The sequence below is a fragment of the Myotis davidii genome, unplaced genomic scaffold (genome assembly GCF_000327345.1).
Source record: "Myotis davidii unplaced genomic scaffold, ASM32734v1 scaffold1618, whole genome shotgun sequence".
In the NCBI taxonomy this organism is placed as follows: Eukaryota; Metazoa; Chordata; class Mammalia; order Chiroptera; family Vespertilionidae; genus Myotis; species Myotis davidii.
The window spans coordinates 270,722-290,662 of NW_006289227.1; the positions used below are offsets into that span (position 1 = coordinate 270,722).

The 19,941-nt window shown below is 51.2% G+C and overlaps 1 protein-coding gene across 3 annotated transcripts in view; it reads left to right on the forward strand.

Moving 5' to 3' along the window:
* Positions 1–19,941, forward strand: part of ACTN4 (actinin alpha 4) — a 76,460-nt gene that overhangs the window by 37,174 nt on the left and 19,345 nt on the right. For all 3 annotated transcript variants that reach the window (XM_006761439.2, XM_006761440.2, XM_006761441.2), the window contains exons 2-8: positions 10,440–10,554; positions 10,798–10,917; positions 14,296–14,382; positions 15,195–15,282; positions 17,403–17,481; positions 18,678–18,759; positions 19,498–19,583. In XM_006761439.2, the coding sequence (XP_006761502.1) occupies positions 10,440–10,554; positions 10,798–10,917; positions 14,296–14,382; positions 15,195–15,282; positions 17,403–17,481; positions 18,678–18,759; positions 19,498–19,583 (657 nt within the window). The remainder of the gene's footprint in view (positions 1–10,439; positions 10,555–10,797; positions 10,918–14,295; positions 14,383–15,194; positions 15,283–17,402; positions 17,482–18,677; positions 18,760–19,497; positions 19,584–19,941) is intronic.

Consider the following 19,941-nt stretch of genomic DNA (forward strand, 5'->3'; position numbering starts at 1 on the left):
ATCATTGATCAGCTGCCTCCTGTACACCCCACACTAGGGATCGAGCCCACAACCCAAGTATGTGCCCTTGACCAGAATCAAAGCTGGGACCCTTTAGTCCAGGAGACACTCTATCCACTGAGCCATACTGGCTAGGGCACACTTGGTAAGTTTTGTAAAATATCATTGTGTAGGACCCACCTTCAGGAAATCGAATTCATTTGGCCTGGGGTGAAGGTTAGGCATTTTTAAGAAGCTTCTAGGTCCCATACATTTATTGTCAGTTCACTTTCAATAAGAATGAAAAACATATTCAATGGGACCACCTTGGGAACTCCCGAACAAAACTGAGAGGTGCAAAGAATGCTGCAGGCTAGGGGCATCTGGAGGCAGGGCAAATACTCCCATTGCTCCCTCTGTTCACCTTCTCTCAGCACGATTTCAGTAAATAGTGCTAAGAGAACCAGATATCCACATACAAAGAATGGAGTTGAACCCCTAGTTCACAGCATATACAAAAAACTCCAGCTGGATCAAAGACCAAAATGTAAGGGCTAAAACCATAAAATTTAGAAGGAAACATAGGCATAAATCATAACCCTGGGATTAGGTGATGGCTTATTCCATAGGACACCAAAAGCATAAGCTACCAAAGAAAAATATTTAAAATGGAAAATAATCTAGAGGGGTCTGGCTTCACCAACTGCAGCTCTAATACTGAGGCACCTTCCTGTCCAGGAATCATATAGTAATGAAGGTATCTACTGATTACTCACTCTCTGCTAGGCTATGTGATAAACTAATGCTTCCTCTACCTTATCCTATTGAGGGCTCACATGGTATCTTTATACTCATTTTACAAAGGAGGAAACTGAAGCTTAGAGAGGTGAAATTTGTTTTCTGAGGCCACACACAATAAGTGGAGAAGTAAGGATTTGAACCCGCATTTATTAAGATCCAAGAGCCCTTGCTCTGAAGCCCTGTGTCACATTGTTCCTTCCTCAGCCTGCCTCCTTCCAGCCGAGCCACTTCTACCCCATCATCTGGGCCCAGCCCTTAAACCAGGGTATCTGCAAGTTCAGGGGCCTCAGGTGCCTAAGCAAACGGCTGCTGAGGGCTCCTGTTCCATTGGAGTGGCAAGCCGAGAGCACTATCTTCCCTGGCTTGTTTTTGGAATAGCTCCAGCTCCAGGATTGCTCCTGAAAGCAAGCAGTTTTATCCCTAAGTAGGGACCCTCACCAGTACAAAATGGGATTAGAAACTATGGGGTCATTAAATGAGTAGACACGAGAAGCCCCAATACCATTCTATTTATTCTAGCATTTACTGAGCACCTACTGTATGCAAGTTACTGGAGTCCTGCAGCAAAAAAGATCCCACTCTCGTGGAGCTTATATTACATTTGGTAAGGAGACTGGTTGTGGGCAAAGAACATAATTTCTTTTTTTTTTTAAATATGTTGGAGTGACATTAGTCAACATGAACATATAGGTTTCAGGTACAGGTTTCTATGTTACAAGATCTGTATATTGCATGATGTGCTCACTACTCAAAGTCAAATCAGAACATCATTTCTGATAGTAACAAATACAGAGAATAAGATAAAACAAGAGTAAAGTAATTCCATGGTAAAGATAATAAGTCAGGGAAAGCCTCCTAGGATGATGGCCTCTGAGGGAAGTCCTGAGTGATAAGAAAGGAACAGTCCTATTAGGAGCTAGAATAAAGCCTTAAACCAGTGTTCCTCATGAGAAAGGGACTACACTCCAAAATCATCCTTTACAGCAATGACATGCATGCTTTCTGGTGCCTCGCAGGGGATTGGCTGAGGTGGAAACATTGGCTACGGGATGGGAGCAGAGGGGAAAGGGCTGGTTTATTGGATGGACACGCAGGACCTTTGGAATGCTTGCTATTCCACTCAGTATTTATACCTCTCCTCCAACTGGGAAATCAGAGATTTTCATGTAGGCTGAGAAGACTCCGAATAAGGCAACGTGAGGCCGGCACAAAAGAAGCATTCCATACTCCTTGTAACTGCTTTCAGATTAACTTATGTTGTCATGGGACAGGCACATACAGCATGCCCACTCTGCCCCTGGCTAGATATGCATTTGTGTCCCCACGCCACAGTACCCATGCTGGCAGGGCTGACTGAGTCCCCTGTTGCTGTAACCCACTTAAATGGTAGCCATGTTGTCATGATTAGTTCATTTTCTGTCTCCCAACCTGGTCTCTTGTTTTTTCTCCTGTGGATCTGGTGAAGGCAATGGATCTGCGAACAAGTGCTGACATGTACCATCTCAAGACCATTCCAAAGGCTTCACAGACACCCTGGACAGATCCATGCAGATACTGCCAGAATAATCACCTTTTTGCTTGGGCCTCTGGTAACCCAGATTCCAGAAGGCTTAGCCTTTGGGCCCTGAAAGCACTTTCATAGCTAGCGATGAAGCCCAGGGCCAGGGGAGCAGTCTCTGCTTTCAGAACTGAAAAGGTGCTCTGAGGTCTGGCAGTAGCCTGGCAGAGGGACAGTAAGAGGGTGGGTGCCTACCCTAGGAATAAGTAGCTCTCCTTCCCCTATGTCCAAGCCCCAGGCATCCTTCCTGAGGACCTAGGGAAGCAGGAACTATGGGCAGTGTCAGAGGCCACAGCAGGCAAGGTGGGAGTTTAAGAGGTGCAACTGCACCCTCCCCCTCAAAGCAGCTAGTGCCCCAGCGGAGCAGCAGGCCCTACATGGTATAGCAGAGATGAGGTTTAAAAAGTAGCACCGTAGTAACACACTTGGGGAGTGTGCCGTGTCCAGTTCCAGTCAGCCTGGGCCTGGGGGAAAGACATGCAGCTGTTCCTGGGGCAGCAATTGACCTGTGACCTCCTGCTTAAAGAGGGTCGTGGTGTACACAGCGGGGCAGGGAACAGGTTTTTCGAACATCTTGGAGTCAGCAGAATCCACATGTGAGCCTCTGCTGGGCGGGCAGGAATAGTGCCGCCTCTGACGCTGATCCAGGAGCTCTTCGTTGCTAATAATCAAAAGCCAGCATGCTTGCCTCAGCCTGGAGTGGGGCTGTTTCTAGGTCAAAACTGACTTTGCAAAAGAGTCCCTTCATTCGGGGCTTAAAGAAAATGTTGTGTAGCAGGAAGTCATTGTATTGGGGGGGCAGGGGGGAGAGAAGAAAAGCTTTTTGGCTGGATCAGCTGCATCCCACCAGGATCCTTTTTGCACTTTCCATCCCTCTGCCCTTTGGAACACCACTGGATTGCCAGTGTCTTTCAAATGTTTGTTTCTTGCTCAGTAACACACACACACACACACACACACACACACACACACACGTCCCAACAGAGAGAGAGAGGGTTTACCTCTTTGGGTTGGGAGAGGGCGTCATCCACGAATGGCTCATTAAAGCCCACTGCTGCCACATTCCTGGCTGCTTAGGTCACCTCTCGAACAATATCCATCATTCATTTACCCAGCCACCCCACATCCTGCTGCTGGGAGGGGTCCCTGTGACACAGGAAGGACTTTATGACCAGCCATGCCAGGCCACCTCTCCCTCCCCCTTCATATTGAGTGACAAAGCAGAAACAGCTCTGGGGCCCCTCTGAAACCTGCTTTCCTGGTGCACCATGGGCCTCAGCATAGGGAGTGGTCGCAGTGGATCCCAATGGAACCAACAAGCTCGTCTTTCTTCTTTTACCCCCCCTCTCCTCCACTATACACAGTGCTATTTTAGCAACTAGAGGAGAATCTCTGACAGGCTGCCAGTGTGCAGAGGCGAGTTTGGGAGGCTCTTTGTGGTTTTGTTCACGTGTGTTCTGAAAGACAGATGAGTCCACATCCTTCCTCCCTAGATAGGTCTAGGGCTGGGTCCAAGCTCCCTTCATGGGATGACAGGGACAGACTTGGAACAGCAGGGCCACCATTGGCATTGTGCCTGCCTCACACACTGGGCCCAGGCCATCCTCTAAAAAGCATGCCAAACTTTGGAGCCACAGTCTTGCCTGCCTGCCTGACTTTGTGAGCTCCCCTCCAGCTCTGGGACTGAGGTAGGGCTGGAGCTTTTGCTGACTTGGTTCTGCTCGCTCTGCTTTGCCCATCTGGTACCTGGCACTCTACTCAAAACATTGTGGAATGAGTGACTACCCCATGTTTGTCCTGATTAGCTGTGTGACCCTCGGCAAGTCACTTAACCTCTCTCTGTCTCAGTCTCCTTAAAATGGAGATGATAATCTCTCACATGATCATGAGGTTGGAGGTTTTAAAGAGTTACTGTTTGTAAATGGAAAGAACTAGCAATGAACCGTTATTGCGTAGTTACCTTTAGCATGCTCTCCCCATCAGAATGTAAATTCTGTGTCTGTTTTGCTTCTTCCTATATAGCAAGTACCTAGTAGAAGTTCCAAGTCAGGATTTGTCAGTCAAGTGAATACATTGAGTGCCTCTTAGGTGAAGCGCTGGGGACATGGCCACCAGTCAGTCAGTGCTGCCCCTGGAAAATGACCCTTGACAGTAAAACACAGATGAGCTCGCTGCTCTTGCCTTCCCCTCCTCCCAACAGAGGCCGGTACCTTTGGGCCTTCCCAAATGAAATTGACATCTTGAGCTGGCATTGCCAACATGGCTCCTCGGCCTTCCTCCTGCAAATTTCTCTCAGAGCTCTCTACCCTCTTTTCAACACTGACCCTTGCCCCCTTCAGCTTAATCCCATGCAACAGCAGCCAGCATGACCTTTTGAAGGCCCCATGAGGTTGGTCTGCCCGCCTCCTGGCACATCTTACTCCCCTCACTCTTTTCTTCTTGAAACATGCTATTTCACCTGTTGTTCCCATTATCTGGAAAGTCTCCCTTACATTTGTATTACTAACTCATTCTCAGTCAGATCAGAGTTGGAGAATCACCTCCTTAGGGAAACTTCCCGTGTCTACCCCTGCCACTACATCAGGAGTTGTACCCCAGCACATGGAACCCTCTCTTTCTCTCCCTTTCCAGTGGTGAGAGAGTAGAACAGGTGTAACATAATACATCAGAGCCTGGCCTCTGGAGCTTAGTACCTGGCTTTAAATCCAGCTCTAGAACTTGCCAGGTGTGTAACTACCTGTGGGCAAGTCACATCACCTCTTACCAGTGGTTCTCAACCTTCTGGCCCTTTAAATACAGTTCTTCATGTTGTGACCCAACCATAAAATTATTTTCGTTGCTATTTCATAACTGTAATGTTGCTACTGTTATGAATCGTAATGTAAATATCCGATATGCAGGATAGTCTTAGGCGACCCCTGTGAAAGGCTTGTTCGACCGCCAAAAGGGTCGCAACCCACAGGTTGAGAACCACTGACTTAGACCCTTGTCCTAATTGTAGAATAGGACAGTAATAGCACTGACCTCAGAAGATAGTTCTGAGGATGACAAATTGCCTAGAACAGTGCCTGGCACATAGTTAGCTCTATAGAAGCATTTGCTACGGTTGTTACTGTTATCACTTTTCTTTCTGTACTGAGTATTTGCTTGATTAATGAGATCCTCTTCCTCATCAGACTGGGAACTCCATAGAGTGCAGTCTGTGTCTGCTTTGGCTCACTATGTACTCGGTACAGTGCCTGGCCTTGGGTTGACACTCAGCAAATGCTTGTTGAGGAATGGATGTGTACCAGCCCCGCAGTGGCCTGGGGCGTGGGAGCAGGTGGGACCTGCTGTCAGACTGAGAATTTTGCATAGCTGAATTTTGCTCATGAGGCCTCCATCTGTAGAAACTGCCCCTTGGCACTATCCACTCCACACATCTTAGTCTAAATCCAGGTAGGAAGAGTGTATAAGCAGAATGCTATTTTTGTAACCAACTAGAAAAAGCTATAAATTTTTAATATCCTATTTGAATTCCAGCTCCTATTCACCAGTCATACTGCATGGAAAAGTGACCTGCAGTTCCCTGAAGATGGCCTCACAAGGTCATGCTATCCTTGCTCAGAGCTCAGGGCTCCATGAGCCTCCAGTGTCAGTAGACGCCTCTCAACTTTCAGGAGAGAAAACAGTGCCAAGCAGGGCATGGATTGAGGCGGGGGAAGCCTGTGGGTGGAGTTCCGTTTTGTGTCTGTCAGGTTCAGGAGGGAGTTCTTCCTACTCACCACCTAGGCCAGGTAAGTGGATATTCTCCCCATGCACCTGCTCAGTGTTCTGCTTGGGACTCTGCCTGCCTCTAGCCAGGGAGACAGAAGTACATGGCAGAGTTACCACTTATTTAAAAATAGATCTTTCTTGACATGTATGTAGCATTGAGCACTTAATTTGTGCCAGGCACTGTCCTAAGTGGTTTACTTGCATTATTTTGTCTGATCTTCATTTAAATGGAGATCATTATCTTTATTTCATCAACAAGGAAGCCAAGCCTCATTGCTTGCCCAAGGTTACACTTTTGGCAGATTGCCTCAATGGCAGAGACAAGATTTGAACCCAGGTCTGTGTGAGTCCTAAGCCAGAGCACTTGCTTACTGCTCAGAGAAGATGAGCAAAGGGCAGAGATGGGACATGTGTTTGGAGATGGGTAGTACAGTGACCTTGTGAGGAAAGATGGTGTGAACCAAACAAGGCAAGATTGTTCAAAGCCTCCACAGGTTGGGGTGCATCTTGAGAGGATCTCCTGCAATCTTGTTTCCATTTCAAACCATGGGGGTGGGGTAAGGGTCTTTGCAGAGAGGGAGACAGCAGTGTGGATATGTGTGCTCACACAGTTCAAATGGCACTTTATTACTAGGGGCCCAGTGCACGAATTTGTGCACCTTGAACTGTGGGCTGCGAGGCTGCAGTGGGCACAGAGGCGGGTCTCGGCCCATCCTCTGTGCCCCTACCTAGCCCCTCCTGCTGCAGCCCCTGGTCTTCTGTCTGCTGGCAGCTCCCGCTGCTGCTTGCACCCACTGATGGTGCCGAGTGATTGGGGCCAGCGCCAGCAGCAGGTTTGAGTGGCGGCTGCTGCCCCAATTGCCCCTCAGGAGCAGGGGGAGGGGGAGAAGCCCTCAGGGATGATTGGGGCCGGCAGCCGCCACTTGCACCTGCTAATAGGGACTGGTGCTGGGCACTTGCAGTGGGTGCGACCAGTGGCTCCAGTGCCAGCAGCAGGTGTGAGTGCCAGGTGGGACCGTGGCATGTGGGAGCAAAGAATTTTCAGTAACCACCGGAGGCTGGCCCTGATGACAGCAACAGGTGCCCCGCCTTGGTCTGGTGCCCCAGCTCACCTGCTCCACCATCTCGCTGTGGTTGACGCCTGCCATGTTTTGCGCATGCCCCCTGGTGTTCATGCACATCATAGCGACCAGTTGTTACGCCGTTCAGTCTATTTGCATATTAGGGTTTTATATAGATAGATGTTTTTTTTATTTTTTAAATATATTTTATTGATTTTTTACAGAGAGGAAGAGAGAGGGATAGAGAGTTAGAAACATCGATAAGAGAGAGACATCGATCAGCTGCCTCCTGCACATCTCCCACTGGGGATGAGCCCGCAACCCAGGTAGATGCCCCCGACCGGAAATCCTCTGGCATTTTAATTATGATGTGTCTTGGTGTAGGATCAACCCACAACCCAAGTATGTGCCCTGACTGGGAATTAAACCAGCAACCTTTCAGTGTGCAGGACATGCTCCAACCAACTGAGCCATACTGGCCAGGCTTATTTGACACTTCATGCTAACCCTGTGTAAGAGGCTTTAAAGCATACTCTTCCCCCCCCCCCATTTAATCTTGCAACAACTACAGGAGGTAGGTTCTGGTAAGTTTATCCTATAGAGAAGGAAAATCAGGTATAATAGGTCAAGTCACTTGATTGGAAACACAGAACAAGTAAGCTGAGGAGCTGGCATTTAAACCCAGACTTGTGCCCCTTCAGAGCATGCAAGTATAATCCAGGCAGTGGAGCTGCCATTGAGACACTTGCTCAGCCATGCTTGCAGACCAGGTGCCTAGATCTTGGCCTCAGCAGCAGCAGAACACCAATAGGGCTTGCCCTCTGGGAACTGCCCTCTTGCATCCTCTCAGCCGTGAGATGTGATTGGCCACTTTACTGCCCAACAGCATCTATCAGGCACATGCAAGATAGAGGCTCAGCATCCCCTGTCATTTCCTGCCCTAGCCCCGCCTGCTACTGCCCTTGGCTTTACAGGTCAGCTGAGTTCCACGTGTACTCGCTGCCCACCACTGAGACCAGCTGTGCTTTGGGCATTATAAAAATATGTGAGATGTGAGGAGTAATTCCTACCCCATGGGAGTGTGCACATGTGCACGGAACCTCCAGTGAGATCCAGACGAGGAGGAGGCTGTCAGATGCTGAGGGCTGTGTACCAATGAGGCTGGCAGGGCACAGAGAGAGCACTCTGGAGGAGGCAGGCGGGAGTCCAGGAGAGGCACAGGGACGTATGAGAACATTTCTGAGCACCTGCTATGCGCTCTACAGGCATTGTCACCTTGAATCCTCACACTGGCCGTGACCCCAGTGCCATCTTCATCATCACGTTACAGATGAGGAAGCAGATGCTAGGATGGGTAACTTGCCCACATGAGAGGTGTAACCAGCATTCTAGCCCTGGTTTGTCTGAATTCAGAATTGCATAGGGACAGTGTGGGAATTTGGTAGGGAAGGCAAATTCATACATTCCTTAATGAGAACCTGCTTGGTGGCCAGAGCTCAAAGTAGCTCACAACTGTGGGAGGCAGGAGACAATGCATAATTGTTGAGAGATCAGACACAAAGGAGGGGGCATCCGGGTCAGAGCAAGCAAGTTGGTGCAGGCACCCCCCGAGGAGCTGCCTTTCAGGCTGATTTGAGGAAAAGGCAGTTGCTGGCTAAGGTGAGGCAGGAACAAGGCAATGGGAACAGCCTCAAACAGGAAGGGTCTTTCTGTCTCCTAGGCAGAGGAATTCATAGTTGTCAAGAGGCAGGCGGGGGAGTCCTGGGCCACCGGCAGTCCATCCCATCCTGTCCCATGCCCTCCCCTCCCCGCACTCAGGTTTGGAAGGAAACCTCTTGTGGTCCCCATTGTAGTACAGCATGTTAATTAGGCAGCTTCTTTGTCTGGGAATGACCCTGTGTTGAGTCTCTGAATGAGCAGGGCTGGTGGCATTATCAGAACACATAGTGTTTGGCCAGAGGCTCCTTGGAAGCCCCTCACCCCCACGTGGCCTCTGCCTGTGCCTGTACCTGGGCATGGAGTGTGTGCTCTTGCACATTCCTGGCTGTCTGCCCACGTGCACACTGACCCCTGCAGAATGAAGAGGGTAGAGGTTCCTATGAGAAACTGGGTGGGGCTTTTCCCAGACCCTGCTTCGGGAGGCTGAGTGGGCCGGTTTCCCAGAAGGAGTCTGGGCATGTCCACCTTAACTGGTGTGACATGCTTCCCTGGCGCTGACATCTGATAACATGCCCCAACCAGCAGGGGGCTGAGTGGCTGGCCACCACCAGAAGGCCAAGTGCCTTGTATTTGGGTGTTCTGTGTTGAGGTTTGGGCTTCTTGTCTATGGCCCTCTTTACCTGAAAACTCCCTTTCACCTTCCAGCATCCTCATGCCCACTGATCCTCAGAAACTTCCTCCTCGGAAACAGTTGTTTGACTGGGGGAGGAGGGGCCTGCCTCCCACTTGCCTGGCATCCCTCTCTAAGATACATTGATCTTAAGATTTGGAAGGGTGGGTTGTGGAATGTTCCCCAGGGAATAGAGGACATGTGGCCAAAAGGAAAGCAAACTGTGAGGACGTGCACGGGGAGGTGCTTGCTGGTAGGCCACTCAGAGCTCCCAAGGGACACTAACATAAGGAAACCTTGAATTTATAGGAGGCTTTACTTTTCCAGCTGTTTTCCTGTCCCAGGTCATCTCTGTGCCAGAGATGGGGAAGTGGCTGCCCAAGCTTCTACAGGGCAGGTGGGTGGAGGCAGTACTAGCTGGTGCTTGTGATCTGGCCAGTCCACTGGCTGAATGAGGGCTGGCCGTGTCTGCCCAAGAGAACATAGCTCCACAGCAGCGGTTGCCAACCAGTAGTCTGCGGACCACTGGTGGTCCACGAGGTCCGAAAGGTTGGCGACCGCTGCTCTACAGGAGCAGGGCCCGTACCTCTTGTTTTCACACTTGGGCCTGGTACTGAGTCAGATAGGTTTGTGTGATTGACCAAGCAAACCACAGGTGGTGGCACCTCTGTCTGCTGCCTGTGCTAGGTGTAGGGTGTCTCGGAGCGGGCACTTGTTCCAAGGGTGGCAGACTGAGGTTCCAGTCTGTGCTCTGCCACTTTTCACCTAGGTGTTCGTGCAGTGGGTCTGTTAAACACCCCGGGCCTCAGTTTCCTCAGATCAACCTGCTAAGTTGTTGTAATGATTAGAAACAGTATATATAAAGGGTGAAGCCCAGGGCTATGGCCCAGCCCTTTGGCTAGAAGCCCCAACAGCCATGCTGACCCTCCTGGCCACTCTCTGCTTTGCTTACTAGACCTTCACAGCCTGGTGCAATTCCCATCTGCGGAAGGCCGGCACGCAGATCGAGAACATCGACGAGGACTTTCGAGATGGGCTCAAGCTCATGCTCCTCCTGGAGGTCATCTCAGGTGAGACTCCTCTCTCATGAAGCACACCCCACCTGGAACCGGGTACCTGTCACAGCAGGCCCCAGGACATGGCCCACCCCATCTGTCCTGTTGCTGCTGGGAAGAGTAGCAAGTTGCTATACGGCTGAAGTAGCAGTGTGTCTGAGCATAGGCCTGTTGGGATGGGCCCAGAGTGCTGTGGCAGCCCGTTCTGTGGCAGCAATGGGGACCCTAGAGCTTTTCTTTTTTTCTCTTCTTTCTCAGGTGAGCGGTTACCTAAGCCAGAGCGGGGCAAGATGAGAGTGCACAAAATCAACAATGTGAACAAAGCACTGGATTTCATTGCTAGCAAAGGAGTCAAGCTGGTCTCCATCGGGGCAGAAGGTGAGCTTGGATTGGGCAGCTCAGTTTCTGACCTGCAAGCTCTGAGGCCTGACCTCTGCCTCAGAAGCTGTGCTGATGGTAGAACACGGGGTGTGCTTAAAGCCCCGATATATCCTTAACAGTGACCACAGTGATTGCCTCAGTGTGACATTGGGCCCACAAGTTTCCCCTCCCCTCCCACAGGATAATCCAGTCCAAGACTGAGGAATCTAGTGCCCCTGATCACGCAGGGCAGGCTTCCTCTGCAGGGAGAGGAATGGCTTTGACTTGTACCCTGGGGACACTGACAGACAAGTGACATGGCATCTCTCTGTGCCAGGAGCACATTTGCCCTTAGGCCCTGCCTGGTATCTGTGGGCAGGAGGGGATGCAGAAGGTAGAAGGGCACTTGAGGCCCAGTGTCAGTGCTCTGGGGCAGGGAGTGCGAGCCCAAAGGTCAATGACCAGACTTTGCTGGCTACATGGCCTGGGAGAATTTGTCCTCTGACTGATTACCCAGGATCCTTCTGTGCCCCATGGGGATTCTCAGGACTGTAACTTTCTACTTCAAGCCCTCCTACTAGAGCAACAACGTGCTGTCCCTCTAGCAGCGGGTTCTTGTCTTGTGGTCACAGACACTTTTGGAGACTAGGTGAAGCCTGATGGAGTTCAGCTGCTCCCCATCAGCCTAGACTCAAAAGTTCTCATTAGTCAGAGCAGTTTTCCTATGCACAACATCCATGTTGTCCCAGCATTTCAAAAAACAAAGAAAACTAATTGCCATTAGTGACAGTACTCTGAGAGTGAGGCCAAGACTCTAGGCTAGAGTGCCTATGGAGAGTTCCAAGACTTCCCCTGCCCCTGCTGCCCTGGGACCTCTCCAGAGAGGGGTGCCAAGCCTTAGATACCACAGTTGGAGTAGTTGGTGTTTGTTTAAAAAAAAATCAAAGCCCAAAGATTTAATTAGGCCCTGAGATTTTCTGTCCTTGCATGGATCTTTCCTCCTGGCTGCACTCCAGCCTTCTGCTTCTCACAGCTGCATTTATTTTGCTCAAATTCTATTTTGTAAATACAGAAGGGGTTAGAGGAGAGGCCCGTGGCAGTCATCAGTTTTCATTTGGAGAAAAACTCAGGCTAAAAACATTCTTTTTTCATGTCCAAATTAGTTCACTCCCAATTCTTTTAGACAAAGCTATAGAACAGCCTACTAGGGACATTCCGAGGGCTTTGGGATACCTGAGAACCCCAGCCCCCACACTGCCCTTATCTCCCTGTCCCTCTAAGGATCTACACAGTTGTAGGAACATTACTTCCTTATGGAGGTTCTTAGAGGGAATGAGTTGGAGGCACAGCTGCAGTTCTGAGAAGCAGCTGGTGGAAGTGTAATGAGAAAAGCCTTCTTCTTCCCCTCACAGGAACTCCCTAAGCCCTCCGTGACCAGCTTCCCCATGTAACCGGCTGGGGGTGGGACCTGTGACCTCCTCTCCAGATTGCCCATCCCCCACCTCTGGGTATCTGGCACTTGGGAGGAATGCAGCTTAGATTTCCTGAATGAATGGCTGCCTTTGCTTCACACTGGGAAGCTTCTGCCTGGTTTCAGAGTCTGGGCTTCTTGGCCCTGGGAAAGGGCCTGCACACACTGTCTTCTGCCTCTGCCTCCAGGCTGCAGACTACACATATTTTCTTATCCTGAAACTAAAGCCAAAAGCTATCCTCAGCCATCAGCCCATGACTTCAGTTGGGGAGTTTCCCCACCATTGCCAATAGAGTCCCCACCCTTTTCTCTTGAGTGTGTCCTTGGGGAAGGTTGGGCCCCATCCTGTGGATGACCACGATACCCCCTTTTTAAATCAAGCCCATCCTAGAGTTTTCTGCTCTTGAGGATCCCTGAACAAGATCTCTTGAAGTGTCCTTCTATTCTTCCCACCCTTTCTCCCTGCATCTTGTGTGCCAGGGTGTGTGGGGGCAGAGGACATTTAAAAGACTGCCAAAGGCACGTCTGGCTGATGGGCTCCTCCTGGATGAGGCCCCTTGTACTTCTGTCACCCAGCAGTGGACACAGGGTACCCTGAGTGCTGCAGAGATGACTTTCTCTAAGTTGCTGAAGCTAAAGAATGTGTGGTCCAGACCCTTCTCTCTCACTCCCAGACGTTTCAGAGCGAAGTTGGTTTTGGGGTTCTGTGTCCCTACTTTCCTCTTCCTTCAACAACATCATATCTTTCTCAAGGGCCAGGGCCAGGTGCTGGGGATGCAGTGGTCACAAAGGCAGACAGTGAACAAGTAAACCAACCAAGAAATACATGGTTCCAATTGGCAATCAGTAAGGGGAAGAGCAAGGTGGTGGGGAGAGGGGCCCTGGGATGTGTGCAGGGAGCACCTTTAGATGTGTTCAGGGAAGCCGTTTTGAAGAGGTGACAATAAGCAGCGGCTGACAGGGTAAGAATGACTTGCATCTGAGAAAGGGGGTTGAGGGATGCATTTTTGTTGGTGGGCAGAAGGTGTGAGGTCCTTAAAGCAAAAAAGAGCCTGGCTTGCCAAAAGGACACAGCTAAAGAGTGCTGGGGAGGGGGAAGGGCCAAGGTCACCCAGGGCAGGCTTGTAAGCTGGGCCTCAGAACACGGGCTTCGTTTGAGGTGTAGGTGAGTGACACAAATCTGATGCAGTTTTTAAAGGGACCATCCTAGCTGCTGTGTGGAGGTGGATTGCAGGGGCTGGTGTAGGGTGCAGTGCATCAAGCTCTGGAGGAGACAACAGTGGCTTGGGCAAAGGTGGCAGCATTGGGCTTGGAAGGAAGTGGACAGGTTCTCAACAAACAGTAGTGCAACATGTACCTACTAGTGGGGAGACGTGTCCATAAAGCCTGATGGAGGTGTCAACAGAGGGCTGGGAGCAAGCTTCGGGGAGGAGCAGTCTTTTAAGCTGGGTCAAGGGAGCCCTGGCTGGTTTTGCTCATTGGAAAGAGCGGCGGCCTGCAGACTGAAGGGTCCCAGGTTCGATTCCAGTCAAGGGCACATGCCTGGGTTGCGGGCTCAATTCCCGGTGGGGGGCATGCAGGAGGCAGCTAATCAATGATTCTCTCTCATCATTGATGTTTCTATGTCTCCCTCTCCCTTCCTCTTTGAAAGCAATAAAAATATATTAAAAAGAAAAAAGAGAGAAAGCAGATTATACCATAGATTAAGGATTTGGAGTAAAAAATAACAAGATTGGTTGGTCCAAATAGAAGTTATAATACTGCCCTAGCTACCCCAGAGTGTTCAGGGGACACCTCCAGTGAGAGTAGTGGAGGGTAGACCTGGGCAGCTAACTTTAAGTGGGTTGGGAAGGCTGCCCTGGGGATAGGGGGCTCTCAGTCTGGTTTAACAACCTTCTCACCCTTTGCCCCCTCCCTGCACACAGAGATCGTGGATGGCAACGCAAAGATGACGCTGGGGATGATTTGGACCATCATCCTCAGGTTCGCCATCCAGGACATCTCGGTGGAAGGTAAGAGCCAAGAGTCCTACTGACAGCCCAAAAACCACTTTCTCCCTACCCAGGTTCCACTTGAGTTGGGAGACTTAGATTAGGATTTCGGGCATTTTGTCTTCATGCTTCAAGGCTCATCCCTGTTTCCCAGTGTCACTTACAGGGCCTGGCCATGTGCAGGAGTGGTTAGTGGAGATTCTGGCCCAGGCTGTAGGTGAAGGGATCCCCCTCGAAGCCACCCAACTCTGGTATCCACCCAGAGTACTTTGCTTTCACAGCCTCTGTCTTGCTGGACCCTCACATCACCCTCATGAAGATGGCATGATCAGCTCCAATTTACAGCCGAGGAATCTGAGTCATATAGACATTAGTCAGAGTCAGGCCTGGCCTGGTTCCCCTGAGCGTCAGTGCCTACCTGTTTCCACTCTCCAACTTTTGCCTCTGTGGATCTGGAATCGGTCCAGGCCATCACCGACTCTTCACTTTGTTCAAGGAGAGGCCGAGGCCAGGATCAAAGGGTTCTTTGATGATGTGTCCTGGCAGTAAAAGGCACAGGCCTTGTGGTCTGAAACATGGCACAGGTTCAGACCTTGACATTATTGTGTCACTGCCATTTCCTGGGGTGACCCTGAGTGAGTTACTTCTTGGGGCCATGTGTGCTGATCGGCGGTTAGGCTCAGCAGAGGCCTGCCCATGTCTGGAATGGAAGGGGCTGTTGCTACCGTCACTGCTGCTGCTGCTTTGTCTGGTGGCCTGTCCCTCAGGTTCTGCTTGAACAAGTAGAATGGTTTTGTCTGAGCCAGTGCTCAGTGTCTTTGTGTGTTTTGCAGAGACCTCTGCCAAGGAAGGGCTCCTTCTCTGGTGCCAGAGAAAGACAGCTCCATACAAGAATGTCAATGTGCAGAACTTCCACATCAGGTGAGCGCTGGCAGCCCTGAAGCCCGACTCATTCCCTTGCTTCTTCCTGGGACCTGAGGCACTATCCTCCCACCCGCCTTCGTTTCCTGTGCTTTCCTCATGATCTGTCAGTTGCCAGCCCTCCAGGAGTCCCTTCTCCTGACACTGACTCCTGTGAGCTCCTTGTAAGGTCCCTGTGTCCTCTCCAAGGAGGAGGGGGAGGGGGAGGAGAGATGGTGGAGGTGAGGTCGGCAGTGGCAGTTGCCTCACCGTCCTGGGCTGAAGGCTTTGAAGACTGGTTCTTTGGCCAGCCTTATGACTCTTCTTCCTCCACAAGCAAAGTGATTCTCTAAAGCAGCAACAAAGCTCTTTCTTTGGTTTTGTCCTCTCAAGAGAAACCCATCCCTAGAGATGCTTGTGAATTGAGTGTTGGGGAAAATGTACTTTGTCCATTCTAGTGAACAAAACCCAGTCAGCCCTGTGATGGACCTGCTCTCCCATGTGTGAGAAGAAAAGGAGACGTGTCCACAGTTGCCAGGACACAGGCAAACATGGTCAGCGTCACTTGAGATCCAGTGTGACCAGAGGCAGGGTGGTCCTGAGATCAGGTCCAGTTTGGCCCTGTGATTGCACCCTCCGAACCTCTGGTGTCCTCCCAGGGTGGATGGACAAAGGAGAGAGCACACATAGGAATGAAGAATGGGGCCTCAGAGAATCCACAGTGGTTCTTTCGTGCCCCCAGTCTCTCCAGGGCCCCAGCATTAGAAGTGGGGGACCTTTCCATTGTACTCTGCTACTAATAGCAAACTGTCCTGCCCTTAAGCTCCTCTGTGCCTCCTTCCTTTTCCTGCCACCAATTCACTGGTCCTCTCTGTACTTCTTGTTCATTTATTTTTTTCAACTAGAGGCCCGGTGCATGAATTCATGCACCAGTGGGGTCCCTCAGCCTACCAGCGGGATCAGGCTGAAACCAGTTCTCCAACATCCCCCAAGGGGTCCCGGATTGCAAGAGGGCGCAGGCCAGGCCAAGGGACCCCATTGGAGCTGGGGAGGGACATAGGACATTGGCCAGCTGGGGAGGGACCACAGGAGGGCTCCAGGCCGTGTCCAGCCCATGTTGCTCATTCGGACCCCAGCAGCAAGCTAACCTACCAGTCGGAGTGCCTGCCCCCTGATGGTCAGTGCATATCATAGCCAGCGGTTGAGCGGCCTTAGCATATCATTAGCATATTACACTTTGATTGAACGGACGACCAGATGACTGGACAGTTAGCATATTAGGCTTTTATTATATAGGACTGGTAAATAGCTATGCAATGCCTAGAACTTGCCGCGAGTGGGGATCCAGCAGGACCAGAATGATTCCCTACCCTTGGAAAGTTACACTGCAGCAGAGGGGACCCCTAGCTGCCAAAGGTGCAACTCAACCAACACAATTTCAGGTAGAAGTGCTATGTAAACTAGGACCACAAAGTAGAGTGAGGTGATAGAAAGTAATTGGGAGAGTACCTTGGTCAGGAGTGGCCTTCCTGAGGAAGTGTCACTAAGCTTGACCCTACAAGGAACCAGCCCTTAGAGGATCCCAGGAAGAAACATGTGACCAGCCTAGCTTGTGACCAGTTGTCATTTTGCCTCGCAGAGGCCCTCATGCCAGCAACATCTTGGCATTTAGCCAGTATGTGGGCCATGTCAGCCAGGGTGCGGAGGTCACACAGCACAGGCACCGGCCTTCCGCGGTAGGCCGTCTCCCCTCATTGGGCCTGTCCAATTCATTGGAGCCTTGCATGTACACATGTCAGGCCTTGGTCTAAGTGTTTCCATATTTACTTACTTAATCCTCATGATAATCCTCATGAAGCAGGCACTGTTATTATCCCCATTTTACAGACATGGAAACGGGTACAATTGTAGGACTTGCCCATAGTCACACTAATAGAAAGTAGAAGAGCTGGGATTTGACCCTGTAACTCTCAGCTCCAGCAGTCAAGGTCATAGCCATACCATCTCCCGGCAGAGCCTGGCACACACACTAAACCACCTCAATAAATGGGAATTGATCATTGCTGTGGGTACCCGGGGCCTTTCTGAACTCCCATTACAGTGCGTGGGCACCCTCATAACCTTGGCCTTTCCACCCCCAGCTGGAAGGACGGTCTTGCCTTTAATGCCCTGATCCACCGGCACAGGCCTGAGCTCATCGAGTATGACAAGCTGAGAAAGGTATGCATCTTGTGTTCCCCTCAACAGTCCACAGATAACCTGTGTCTGACCCTAACGCTGGATCACGTCCCCCAAGTCCATCTATCGCTGGTGTTCAAAGCTGGATTCTGTGATCAGATGGGCAGGCTGGAGAGCCTAGTGCCAACTGTCACCAGACCCCCTGGCTCAGTTCTCACCTCCCTTGCTCCCCTCAGAGACTGTCCCCTTCTCCTTCCATGGGCATTGTAACCACCAGGGTTATTTTAGGGCCTGACCAACCATGTCTTCTAGCTCCCCTTCCTTAACTTCTGGATTCTGGAAGCATTCCCTCTCTGTCCATGGGGAGGAGGGGTAAGACATTCCAAACCATCACTGCTGGCAGACATTTCCTGGCAGGGTCCTGTTCTACTTTGTCTGTACAAAGCTTGTGACCCTGTAAGCCCCAGGCCCTGCCCTAGGAGTTTCCCAGCCTTGTGGGGAAGACAGGACAATGTATCCAGAGCAAGCCAGCCACATGAGGCCATGCACAGGTGCTCAGGCTGAATGGGGTGGGGAGGAGATAGGGCCCAACAATACTGCAGGGGGGGGATGGCACACTCGGGCTGTCATGATTGGGAAAGGAGGAGGGCCAGCCTAGAGCCAGAGAGCAGGCATTCCAGGTGGAGGGGGCACGGGCCTCATTGAGCCCGTTCAAGCCACAGTGAGTAATGGAATTGGGCTCTAGCTGGAGAGCAGTAAAGACACGTGAAGAAGGGTCCAAGTCAAGTGGGCTTTAATCCCATAGCAGTGGGAGAGAGCATAAAGGGATGGTTCAGAGGGGTTGGAACGTAGAGATTCTCAATTTGCTTCCCCCAGCCCCCAACCCAGGGCTGTCTCAAGTCTGGCCAACTAACTATCAGGGGTTCAGGACAGGGAGCTTAATCTGTGGTCTGGATAGTTGAAAACTATAAGAAAAGAGCACATTCTTTCCTGGAGAAAAGGTCCCTAGTTTGTCCAGCAGGATTTCCAGAGGCGTCCCTTTGGGTCGGAATTGACTATCCAGGTGGCCTCCTCACCCTGCCAGCAGCACAGGTGGCTGAGAACTGCCTAAAAAGTACCCTTTCCAGTCCTAACCCCTCCCCAGATCCCTTCCTTGTAGGCCAGCCATGGGTCCCTTTTGTTTCTGGATCCTGCCCCTGACTGAGTTCTCCCTCCTTTTCTCCTTTCCCTCTCCCCAGGACGACCCAGTCACCAACCTGAACAATGCCTTTGAAGTGGCAGAGAAATACCTAGACATCCCCAAAATGTTGGATGCAGAGGGTATGTACATTTCTTTTGTTCAGTCAACACATTGTTTCGTGTATGTCTTATGATAACTTCAGACAACTGGCAGAGCCAGTGAGAATGGCTGAGGATCTGGGTGAACCCGGGACAATGTGTCTCCAGGGGAACCAAAGCAGGAGCAGCCTGCGCAGGCCAGACATGCTCAGGGATAGAGCAGGGTGAGGAGTGGGGAAGGGGGAAGGAGGATTGACTCTGGGGGCTGCCAAAGCCCTGCCTGACCCAGTCCCACACCTGGGGGAAGGCAGGGAGCAAGGTGGCCAGGGAGGGCTCGCTCCTCTGAATAAGCAAGGCTTCTACCTACCCCGCCTGCTGTGGTTTGGAATCCAGAGCCCACCCGTTTGGAGTGTTTTGTGTTTTCCTTTTCTGGCTTTTCTCCATTTCCCAGCCATGCACCACCCAGCCAGGATCCATGCCTCTGGCCTCTGGTGGCCCTTGGGGGTTGACTATCCAGAAGCCCCTTGAGACCATTCTCAGAGAGAGGAAGTGGCCTCATTTTAATCCAGTTCCCACAGCTGTGGCCTTTCTAAAGCCCTTGGGGATGGAGGGGCTGAGGGTGTGGCTAAGCCTACCAGAGTCACCGGGGGTCACTGAATCAGCTCTAAGGGTCCTTCTCCTGGGATGTCTGTGGTCTTGGGAGCCTTTGGATCCTGGTGAGTGACCATCCCTTCCCCCCACCGCTACGTGGGCAGTTTAACCCTTGTCATTCACTTGCAGACATCGTGAACACGGCTCGGCCCGACGAGAAGGCCATAATGACCTATGTGTCCAGCTTCTACCATGCCTTTTCGGGAGCGCAGAAGGTACCGGGCAGGGCCAGGCAGGCCCACCTCGCTGCCACTGCCCAATGCCACTGCTGCCTCTCGCCTCCCATGCTCACCTCATTTCTCTTGCAGACGGCAGTGGCCTCTCCGACTAGAAGCCATACCCCAGCTCCTTGGCATTGCTGCCACCCTTTGCTCACACTGTCTATTGAGTGCCCAGTCTGTGCCAGGCTCTGTACTAGGCACTGAGAGTATAGTGGTGACAGTCAAGCAGGGTCTCTGCTTTCATGGAATTTCCATTCTAGTGGGTGAGGCAGACAACAGGCATATTCACAGATCAAGTAATTTCATGTGATAAGCACAGTAGAGAACATGGGACAGGGTGGTGGGACAGAGA